The 12,258-nt window shown below is 43.0% G+C and overlaps 1 protein-coding gene across 3 annotated transcripts in view; it reads right to left on the reverse strand.

The window, feature by feature from the left end:
- Positions 1–7,700: 7,700 nt before the first annotated feature.
- Positions 7,701–12,258, reverse strand: part of Hpse2 (heparanase 2 (inactive)) — a 649,448-nt gene continuing 644,890 nt past the window's right edge. For all 3 annotated transcript variants that reach the window (XM_076834902.1, XM_076834901.1, XM_076834899.1), the window contains one exon: positions 7,701–7,866. In XM_076834902.1, the coding sequence (XP_076691017.1) occupies positions 7,701–7,866 (166 nt within the window). The remainder of the gene's footprint in view (positions 7,867–12,258) is intronic.

Consider the following 12,258-nt stretch of genomic DNA (forward strand, 5'->3'; position numbering starts at 1 on the left):
TTTTTTTTTTTTCCCCCTTTGTACCAGGGATTGAACTCAGGGGCACTCAACCTCATGAGCCACATCCCCAGCCCTATTTTGTATTTTATTTAGAGACAGGGTCTCACTGAGTTGCTTAGCGCCTTGCTTTTGCTGAGGCTGGCTTTGAACTCATTATCCTCCTGCCTCAGCCTCCCAAGCCGCTGGGATTACAGGCCTGTGCCACAGTGGTCAGCAAATTTCCTTCCTTTAAAAACTCAAATAATTTCCTTTATATGTGTATAATCATCTTTTTGCTTATTCATTCATCTGTCCATGGTCACTTGGGTTGCTTCCACATTTTAGCTTTTATTAATAAGTCTGTTGTGAATATGAACATGTATCTCTTTGAAATCCTGCTTTCAATTCTTTTGGGAATATATTCAGAAATTGCTTGATCATATGGTAATTCTATTTAATTTTTTGAGGTACATACTGTATTCCACAGTGGGTGCATGATTTTACTTTCCCACCAAAAAGGCATGAAGTTCAAATTTCTCCACATCCTGTCAACACTTGTCATTTATTTTTCTTCTTTGACAGCAGGCATCCTAATGGGTATGAGGTGGTTCACCAGAAGTTTTTATTTCACGTGGGTGAACACCTAGGAGTGGGGTTGCTGGGCTGTATAGTAAGTCCATGCTGAACTTTATGTTGAACTGCTAAGCCATTTTCCAAGGTGTATGTACCATTTTATGTTCCCTCAAGATGCTCTGTACCCTTGATAGCATTGCATATGGTCCTTTTTAAACTTAAACCATGCTAGGGATGTGCTGGCGTTGTAGTTTTAATTAATTAATTAATTGTAGTTTTAATTAATCATTGTCTTAATGACTAATGACTTCTTTCCATGTGTGTGTATGCTACCTTTATCTGTTCCTTGGTAAAGTGTTCAAATCCTTTGACCATTTAAAATTTTAATTCTTGGGCCTGGGGTTGTGGCTCAGCAGTAGAGCACTTGCCTAGTACATGCAAGGCGCTGGGTTCGACCCTCAGCACCACATAAAAAGATAGATAAATAAACAAATAAAATAACGGTATTATGTCCAACTACAACTAAGAAAAAAATAAAATTTTAATTCTTTTTCTTATTGTTTATTTGACGTTTTAATATATTTGGGTATAAGCCACTTTATCAGGTATTTTCTTTTTTTCCTCTTTTGGCAGTCTATGTCTGTTTGTTGTTGTTGTTATTGTTTACAGTGACTTAACTTTGTATCTTATATATCTAAAGACAACATGGAGAAGAACTGGAAAAACAGCAGCAGATCAAATAGGGACCATCTCACATAGAATTGGACAACAGGGAAGTAGGTAACTGTGGGTTTCACTTAATTTGAAGTCCTCATTTTATAGATAAGGACACTGAGAGCCATAGAGGCTGAGTGAATTTTCTTTTGAGATGCACAGAATCAGTGGAATAGCATTGCTGTGATCTCTGGATGTGGGTGTTTATTTGGTCTGGAGTCTGGCCTCTGATTCTACAAGTGATCTTATAACCTGCTTTGCTATTTGAGTTTTCAAATTTTATTTTTGATGTGTCCAGTAGAGGGCGCAGCACCTAGTACTACCTGTATCCTAACTGGATAGTAGTGGAACAAGTTTTTTTTTTTTTTTTTTTCTAATATTCTTTTTAGTTGTAGATGGATACACCTTTACTTTATTTATTTATTTTTATGTGATGTTTAGGATCGAACCCAGTATCTCACACGTGCTAGATGAGCGTTCCACCCAGCTACAATTCCAGCCTCAGAGACAGATTTTTGATAAAAATCAGCCAAATACTAGAAAAGGCAGGACCTAAAGAGGGGGTTCAGGGGGAGTAGAAGAAAGCTTCTAACCTAAAAAGGTTATTTTGGAGTCTGCAAAAACGTACTGCTGATCTAGATATTACCACACACAAATGCAACAGTTACTTGATAGCAAATCAACTGCAGGGACCTAAAACCATTGACTCATTCTCTGGCCTCCCAACATCTAAGTTCTATGCTCCTTTCCCATGAAATGTACTTGGGAAGTAGCTGCTAGCTAAGGACTTCATTTCCTGAAGCCTTAGTATTTAGATGGGCCTATGTGATTAACTTTTGGCCCATAGAACTGAGGGGAAGGGACATGTGCCATTTCCAGGTGAGGCCCCTAATTGCCCCCATGTGATCCTTTCTCTCATCTATCAACTGCGTGTTGATGCCAGAGTAGCCTTGGAGGGAAGTCCACAGATGGCAGACGGCCTGTGTCAGTCCAGATCTCTAAGTGAGGACTTGGGAAGATAGAGCTACTGACCCCCTTCCCTGTTACCGCCAAATGAACTGAATGTGGGTTATAAGCAAGAAATAAACTTTGATTATGTTAAGCCATGGAGATTCTAGGGTTTACTTATTATTATAGTTAACTGTTAAATAATATAATCAAAGACATCTAACTTGAATTATAGAACTTAATTTCTACCCAGACTAGTTGAAACAGAGCTTGTGGGGGATGGGGGAGGGCAACACACCATTCAATCAAAGGTTCCCAGCATATGCTGGTTCATCAAGCAATAGGTCTTAAGGTCAAGGTGTAACGTGGACAACAGGTGCCTCCCTCTCCCCACAGAAAACCCTGAGAACAGAAAATTAGAGTAGTCACATTTTATTACTCACAAAACATTACCTCCAAATATAAACTACCTCATGGACCCAAATCCCTGCGATCACCAGGCTCATATATACCATAACATAATCTGCTTTCCAGAAGGAAATATTAACACCTGTTAAAATCCTTCCCATAGAGACAAAGCTTTTCCTGTGAGGTGTCCTGTACTCATTTTGCCAACTTCCAGATGAATAAAACTAAGATTTCTTTTTGCTTCTTCCAAAATTATAATTTATTGCATAATATTTACAACTTGAAAAAGAATCCTAGAATATTTTCATGAATAATAATTAGAAGAGTAATATTCCTGATGTGGGCTGTTGGAAGTGCCTTCTTTTCTCTGCTGGGTCATGGGACTGTGCGATTGATTCACACATTCATACGAGCCAGTCGTATGGAACTTTCTCAGCTCCCACCAAATGCTCCCAGTGCTTACATGGGCTGCTCTGGCCTATAGAAGGAATGGTGCCAAGTAGTTCTTTTTTGTATTTTTATTCTCTTTTGTAGGGTGGTATTTGAAAATACTCCCCCTTGGTCAATGGCCCGTGGATTTATTATTTAGTCTTGGAAAGTGAGGAGATACTTCTTAAGCTCTGAGTGGTGTCCTCTGAGGAGGACAAAGCGTGTGTAGTTTCTGATTAGCTCAGTCACTTACCTCCTAGGACCTAGAAGTACAAGAACCATTCATTACCTATGGTGGTGGCTGGCAGGAATTGTCCTTAGATTGTTCCACAGAAAAATATAGAGGGGGATACCAGAAGAGTCACTGGTGGGCCAAGATGAGTCTGGACTTGGCCAAGGCTGTTAGTTGGCTTCCTTAAACCAGAGATCAAGGGGAAGGCATTGGAGGAAGTCATGCTAGGGTTCTCTGTGGGACATGCACAGGGTATTAAGAAGGCTAGCTATGGGCAAACAGAGATGAGAAAAGGTTGTCTATTGTCAGACAGAGGAGAGGCAACACAGTGTAGTGAGAGCCAACTTTGGAACCCAAAAGACCTGGGTCCAAACCTCAGCTCGGCCACTCTTCACCTGGATGGCTATGGACAGGCTCCTTCTCTAATCCTCCCCATCTCTAATAGAGTCAAAATACTCACCACACCACCCAAAATGAAGAATAAATGTCTGATGAGAAGAAGGCATTCAATAAAGGAAGGACAGCTACGGAAGAAATCATTTCATTGTTAGTGGAACTCAGAGGGAGGGATTCCAAGTGCTCCGATTGTTTGGGCCTCATAGTACAATAAAATTCTGTATTTTAGCATTGGCTGTCTTGGGAGTACTTCTTACTATCTTCTTTACAACTCAGGTACATGCTAAGGAAAAAGTACATACAAATCTAAAATTAAAGTTTAAGAGTTGGGGATAGAGAGGCTGTCAGGGGAGGGGCTGTGGAACAGGAGAGTGAGTGTGGGAAGAGCAAGTCAGTGTCCAGAGCAGCCCAATGGTGCCCGGCTGAACAGGGGTGTGGAGGAAACTATTAGGTACAAGACTCTGCCCTTCCTTCTCTGGCTTCCCCAGAGCCATATCTTGATTCTTTTTGGTTGCTCCATTGATATTTCAAAATATGAAAGTCCTTCCTTGTCCTAGTGTTTTTACCATCAGAGGGATCCACCTGGTTTGCCTTTGCTTCTGCAGAGATTAATTGCTGACATTTTGTTTTCAGAAATAAAGACACTCTCAGTGGGTTTCCAAGGTGAATCTTGTAGCTACATCCATTCCAGGCACCGGGCCTCAGTGCATGGATGCTGGGCCCAGCCCCAACCATGCCGCCTGCAGGAAGCTCGGTGGCTAACAGCCCACTGAGTGCTGGCCCCTGATTCTGGGAATGGGTAACAGTAGAATCTATCAGCCTTCTCTGTCCTACCTGAGAGTGTGTGACTTTGGGCCTCCCTGCCTGGGGACTGCCCACACTCCTGCTGGAGAGGAACTGGGGCTGGAATCATGATTCTAGGAGGTCCAGGCCTTAGTCCCACTGGAGCCCCCTCCCTCTCCACTGGTATTTTCAAGCTTTTCTCCAGCCAGAGATAATACTAATATCCCACAGTTGCAGTTTTTTTTTACAGGGCATTAGAAGAATTGGGACTTTCTTTCCAAATAATAATGAGAATTTATTCTGAGCCTTTGTGATAAGAAATGAGAAAGGAAATCATTCCTAGAGGCAGAAGGAACACAAAACCATCTCAACAAAAGGCACGGATTCTCATTCTGCATCATTACTCTTTCAAATCAGTATGTCCACCAGCCCATTATTTGCTTTAAAATAAAGTAGTTCTTAAGTCTCAGATGATCTCCACAGTGTCCTGCTTGAGGAAGAGGAGAGTCTGGGGGACACGCACTTTGCTCTTTTGTCTCTGGCTGGCCTAGAAAATGGTTCTCTTGATATGGGTTGTGATGCTGTTTGCCACAGGCAATCTTTAGGGGTGTGTGTGATGGGGATTCCTAAATGGAGCAACCCCCACTGGCTTACTAACTGCTCCTCCCACTCCTCAAGGGCACCAGGACAGATGCCCTGTGCTAAAATGGAATGTGATGACAGAGTGGGTTTCTTGGTATCCTTTGAACAATGTAAGTACTTCTTCATGAGATAGTTGCAGAATTAGAACTGCAATATTCCAAAGATAAATTTCAGTGCTTCCCTCTTCCCCTTTTATTAACTAAGAAATAAACAAAACTTAAACTTCTTGGGTGCAGCATTTAATATACAGAGAAAGACAAAAGAAGCAGAAATTACCTATATTCTGCAAGGCTTAGTGAAGAATCAACACATATTTACAGCAAGTGTGTCTGAATGGAGCTCTGAAAGTCCTGGATGTATTGAGTGAGAACATACCAGGAGGTGAAAGGGGTGAGTCTGTGACTTGGGTACCACTGAACTTGCTGGTTAAGTGAACAGGCTCTGGATTAGCTACCATTCCCTGGGTGACCCTGGGCAAGCTAAGGACCTCAAGAAAAATGGGGATGACAATAATAACTCCATCTTGGGGCTTTATATATGCAAAGCAAACCAGGCCAGGGCCTGGCTATTAGGGACTTGTGGTTACCTGTTATTATCAGAAAGCCCTGAGGCGGCATCTGCACTGGCATCTCGAGGAGATTCGGATGTCTTCCCCAGAGTCTGGGGAAACAACTTTTTGTCTCATTTCTCCTTTCTTTGCTCTTCCCTACTTTGGCCTGTCCACCTGTCTCCTTCCTACCTCTAGTCTGGGCACTTCTCTCTCCTGTCCTCTAAGAGCTGAAGCTTCAGCAGGAGGTGCCTGTTCCTGCTAAGGGAAGCACCCTGGGGAGCTCTGGGGCAGGGGGCAATCTCAGGGTCTGCTCTGCTCTCTCCAGAGGTTTCCATGCTAATATCTGCACTGAGCAGGTCCAGTGCATCCTTGGGCTCTCCCTTTCCTGCTTGCTCTAGTACACCAGTGTGCTGTTATCCCACGCCTAATAATAAGTGTGTCAAAAACCAAGTCCACTACTTTCCTACATAAAATTAGCTAGTTGGCTTTCTAAGTTTCCCAAATTCTCGATTCTCCAAGCTGAGAATCCACTACCACTTTGCTTGTTGAATCTTCCATCTCTCACTTTGCAGACTTGGCCCCAATCCTTACTCCTCGGCTGTCTTAGGTAGCCTCCCTGGTGCTTCCTCAGCAACCCCATCCCCACCCCATTTCTAGCCTTTCACAACAGCAGAGCTGTATGGCTGTCAGCACCCTAGGATAGCGTCAAGTATCTTCTCCTTTAAAAGAAGCATCATTTATGTCATTTATCCTGAGGACAATCACATCCACATAAAAGAAAGTCTCTGCAACTTTTTGCAAAGACTCGTGTGCTTCCTGAATCATAGAGGTCCTTACCGTGACTTTATATCACTTCACTCAGAAGCTTCCCACCGACATTCCGCAGTGTTGCCATCAGACCTGTCTCCAGCTCTCTTGTTCTCCTCCATATGGCTACTCAAAGCTTTGTTTTCTGCTCAAATAAGCGGGCCTAGGATAGGAGGCACATTTGTTGGAATTTCCACCTGGCCAGTGCCATGGAGAGGCTCCTCTATGTGGCAAGAGGCAGAAAGGCTATGTCTCGTGTTTTACAGTGCTAAGCTTTGATTCACACCTTCTGAACGGTTTTTGGTTAACCAAACAACTAAGGGCTTACCCTCTCAGGCCCTGCCGGTCTTCAGTTTGGGGGCAGGTCTGATTGGCTTTGCTTAGCCAGGGTATGTGTGATGTCTCCTCGTGCTTTCTCCTTTGCACTACAACTCTCTCCTCCTGGCAACATGAAGGATGATGATTGCTTTTTGTGGTGCCTGATACATTGCTCTCTACTCAATGAATATTGTTACCTGACTCCCGTTCCAAGCCTGGGGGAATCTGGATTCACAAAGGAATAGAAAGAACCTTCTTACAGAATCTGGAGTATGATTATAATTCCACTTTTGAAGTACCCGCTTCCCGGAGGAATGGCCAGTGATGGATGCCACTGTCAGAAACCCAGATGCACACACTCATACATCAGCCAGGAAATTACATAAACAGCTCACCCAGCAGGCCAGAGCTGACTCACCATTTGCTCTCCTACAGGAAGAGAGGTATCAGGAAACCCAGGGCAGCAGCAGGAAACAGACAAGAGAGAAGGGGTTAGAAGAGGAATGGGTTCTTGCAGGTCCTCCTAGTATTTTCCTTCCTCATCTGCTGCGGGCAGTAGCCATAGGCTCAGCTTGGGGGTTTGTAGTTATGCTGTAGTGTGACCAGAATCATGGGGAGTTGTTTGGAAACATTTGTCCTGGGAGTGGGGAGTCAGCCTGCTTTCATGGTGCATGTAAATGAAAACATACAGCTCTAGACACATACCTTTGTTCTTACATGGGTACAGAGGATGTCATTAGGGATGGATGCAACCTACCTAGGCTAAGCTCAAACTATGACATTTAGTCTCTTTGGAGAGAAAAATCTATGTTGATTCCAGCAGGATGGGGCAGCAGAGGCAGATACTAGAGTGGAAGGGAGAAAGCAGCCCAGCAGGCCCCCCCCCCTCCCCCCCCCCGCAGCTCCTGAGTTGGGGCTGGTTTATCTGTAGCGGCAGGCCAAAGCGTTGACGTTCTTGACCACATAAAAGCCCATGGTGACTGGAGGGATGACCAATGTCCGGCCGGCCCGCAGGGGGCGGGGTTTCAATTCTGGGAGGGTCCCGTCGTCCACCATCACTAAGGGCTGGCCATTCAGCTGCACTGACCTGCAGTGGGGAAACAGCACGGACCTCATTACTGGATTATCAAGGAGACTTCTCAACAAAGCCTTGCAGCCCAGCTTGCCTGCCAATCAGTCTGGTGCATGCTTTGCCAGCCCTTACATGATGCTGGTTATGCCCAGGTGCTGACCTAGATGTTGTACCATAATGACTTGTCAAACAATCTGACAGCCCTCTGAGATAAGTAACTCTCATCATCCCTACTTATCTCGGGCAGCAAGTGACCTGTCCAAGGTCATACAGCTTGTAGGTTCAGGAGCCAAGATTTGAACCCAAGGAATCTAACTCCAGAGATGTATCATTTAGATCAGTAAAAAGTCTCTGATACAGGCTGGGTGTGGTGGCGGACGCCTGAAATCCCAGCAGTTCAGGAGGCTGAGGCAGGAGGATCACGAGTTCAAAGCCAGCCTTGGCAATGGTGAGGTGCTAAGCAACCAGTGAGACCCTGTCTCTAAATAAAATACAAAATAGGGCTAGGGATGTGGGTCAGTGTCTGAATGCCCCTGAGTTCAATCCTCAGTACAAAAAAAAAAAAAAAAAAAGTCTCTGATACAGAAGCTGGAAATGTGGAAATGTTTCATGCCTTTTTGTCTTAAAATCATAATTGCAGCTCAGCCTGTCACTTCTAAAACTTCTAAGAGTTTTCCCTGGTGGAATGATGCACAAGATCAAGATGATTTCAGAAATCTTCCATTTACTTCATCTTTCATTAATTTGACAGGTTAGATAACTGGCATCGTGTTACTTATACGTGTTACTGGCGTAGGGTTATTCTCTTTTTATATACGTTTGTTTTATTTATTTATATTTATGTGGTGCTGAGGATCGAACCCAGTGCCTCACACATGCTAGGCAAGTGCTTCACCCTGGAGCCACAAACTGCAGCCCCCAGAGGTTATTCTTAAGGGGGTCAGAGATACACCTAGCAACTCTACTTTCTCTAATCTGAGTTTTATATTTGATATTTAACAGGATGGGGCAGGTGTTTTCATTTTAGCACCACAAAAAAGTAGGCAATAAAGTAGGCATCTATGGTCACAATTCACCTATCCTGCTTGCTTTTTGTTCAAGTCAGAGAAAGGAGATCATATCCATTTCAAACTTGGGGAGAAAAGAGAAACAGCTAATCTTAGGCTGGATGGGAGAGAAATGCCACCTGTCATGCCTATGATGCAGACTCCAGACAATTTCCCAGAAATTCCTGACAGCCATGCACCCAGGTGGTATCTCAGTTTTATGGATTAGTCGAAAAGGCCAGACTCAGGCCAGCAGCTGGAAAAAAGGTTGTGAGTCATCCCCAGAAAATTGACATTGCATAGTGATGTCTGTCTCTGGGCCTTGCCCAGCCTCCAAGGTGGTAGTACTATAGTGATATCATCTGAGTCGTAAGGAGAATAAAACATTATAGATTAATATAAAGGCCTTTGTTTGGTATTCCTTCTGTGCTATAAATGATAGACAGGTTTACAGAGAGATAATCATCCCCATGCCCAAGAGAGCAGTGAATTCCCAGAGATAAGTGCGTTTCTAAATTTCTCCCAATGAAGAGCTAGGCAGAGAAGAGGTTCAGGCCTCGTCCCACCTGGATAACTTTGGACTGGGTCCAGACCTGCCAAGCCAGAGGGAGCAGCATCCCCACCCCTTGATGGAATGACTAAGGAATGAATGAGTGAGCAGGGGACTCCTGGGCTGCCTCCAGACAGGATGGTGTGGGAGAATTGAGAGCTGACGGTCAGCACTGGCATCATCAGATATGCAAGGAGCTTTTTCTTCCAAATATGAGACAGCTCTTGCTATCTTCTTGTCACTGAAGTGGGAAGCAGGGTGAAGAGAAGGGTTCACTTGCAAAAAAGCCCAGACAGGTTGCGTCTTCATAGTGTATTTCAGGTGAAGTGAATATCCAACAACCAGGCATAAGCCCAGTCAAATGCAAGTTCAATAATGCTGATTAACCTTTCCCAAACACATTCCAATGTGTATCACTTCTCTGCTTGCAAACCTTCAATGGTTTCTCACATACAGAATTAGGTGCAAGAAATTAGGTAATGCCCTTTTAGATCCAGAAGGTCCCAGAACACTGACATCTTTGAGTTCTGGGAAGAGCAAAACAATGTGACAAGCAAGTCTTTAAAAATCTAATAACTATTAACCAGTAGTTATTCTGGAACAGGCCCTATTCTGACTTCTTCCCTGGGTGATTAAAAAGTCCCTGAGTGTGGGTGACTGGGGAGCACCTTCAAGACCCTGGACTGAAATCTCTAATTCCAGAAGCCAAGTCACTAACTTGCTAGATGGCTTTGGCAAATCCCTTAACCTCATGGCCCTGCAGCGTTAGCATCTGTAAGCATGTTCTATGGACTATAGTGCAGATGAAATGAAATAAAAAAATACGGAAGCGCTTTGCGAGCATAAAGAGCTAGGTAAGTAAGAGATGTGTTTCTGTTGTTATTCTTTTCACTTTATAGACAGATACACTTTTTGGTCCTTATCATACTTGACTGCTCTGTAGAACTGACCCTTTTCCTGGCTTCCTTCTGAAAATCTTCTCCCCCTTAGTTCCCATGATCTTTCTCTCTAGGTTTTCATCCTTCATTTCTGGATGTTGTTCCCCTTTACCTGACTCTTAGATGTGGGGGTTTCCAGAACGTTGTTCTTGGACCCTCTTCTTACACTGTTTACTCCTCCCAGGGTGCAGTGATTCTGCCTATTATCCAGCTGTTGACTGCCATTTCTCTAGTCTACATCCTCCTTTCAGACTTGAGTATTTCTACTTTGCAGTTCCATGGGTTCCATTTGGATTCCATGCAATCCAAATCCAAAATCTTCTCCTCAAGCCTTGTCTTTAACTCTGCATGTAAAAACACCTTTGTGATAGTACCACCATTTATTCAATTACCCATCCCAGCTCTTTTTTATTTTTTACTTTGAGACAGGGTCTTGCTAAGTTCCTGAAGATCTTGCTAAATTGCTGAGGCTGGCCTTAAAACTTTCGATCCTCCTACTTCAGTCTCCAGAGTTGCTGAAAGACTTTTTTCCATTCTAATCTTTGCATATGGTTATATTGAGGAAACCGTAAAGATTTCCATATGCAAAGATTAGAATGGAAAAAAGTCTTTCACATGAGATAATTATTTCTCAAGTGAAAATGTTAAATAGCTATATACTGTGGGGATTAAAATACATGCATCATTTAAGTGCAGTAAATATTTTTCTAGCATAAATATCAGTTGACACTGGGACTAACAAAACATGAGTTCTTTTAAAACTGTTATGAAATTACTGATAGATTTTTTTTGGTGGGGAGGAAAAAATATCATATCTTAAAAAAAAAAAAAAAAAAGATTTTGCTGTGAGCAGTGGCAAACACTTGTAATCCCAGCAATATGGGAGGCTGAGACAGGAGGATTGTAAATTTGTGCTAGCCTCAGCAACTCACTGAGAACTTTCTCAAAAAATAAAAAAGGTGAGATGTAGCTAAGTGATAGAGCACCCCGGAGTTCAATTCCCAGTACTTCTAAAATAAAGAAAAATAAATATTTTAAAAGGACAATTACTGTGAAGTGGGAAGGCCATGGCACACACTAACATTTCAAAGGAACCCTCACACTGGGAGAGGCTGGCACCCTTATGCCAGCCCAAAGGAATGACTTGCTAGTCCTCCTCTGTCAGACTAGGTGCAATGGGTCTTCAGAGTCTGCCCAGGTGTTTCCTCCTCTGGAAAACCTCCTCTGACCCCTGGGTTGGGTCAGGAGCCCCACATCTGGGCTGTCTTGGTGCCCAACACTTACCTATACCCAGGGCCCTTCTCTCACTGCTTTGTAGTGATTTGCTTGCTCTACTCTGCACTGGGCTGTGACTCCTTAGTGTCCAAAAGAACAGAGAAGGGGCTTAATATTTTCTGAATAAGTGAATGAACTTTGGAATCTTTTTGCATTATTTCTAGTCTTCCTGAGTTAATATCTCCAGTTCTGAAGAGGCTCCCTGGAGGCTCACTGAGTGACTTTACAGATTTCACTAATAGACCAATTACTCTTGCTCTCAGTGGAGGTGTTAGATAAAATCTGAATTATCACCAATTCTCACAATCACTCACTAGATACCTTATCCCAACCTGACACAAGACCATTGGTCATGGCTAGTGTTTTTCATTCTTAAAACGATCCATACAATCATCTCTTAGCTAAACCAATGTGAGTTAATTTTATGAGTAAGGTTTTGGGAGACCTTAAGTCTTTATATGTCCTTATCTACAAATACATTTATTTTAAAGATAGACAATGTGCTTTATGGTCTCCATTCTATTCTTCCTGTTTATAGTTTTCTTTCACTATTTATCTGATTACTCAGTGAAATCAAATCATACTAAATATACCAATA

This window comes from Callospermophilus lateralis, chromosome 15, assembly GCF_048772815.1.
Source record: "Callospermophilus lateralis isolate mCalLat2 chromosome 15, mCalLat2.hap1, whole genome shotgun sequence".
Taxonomy (NCBI): Eukaryota; Metazoa; Chordata; class Mammalia; order Rodentia; family Sciuridae; genus Callospermophilus; species Callospermophilus lateralis.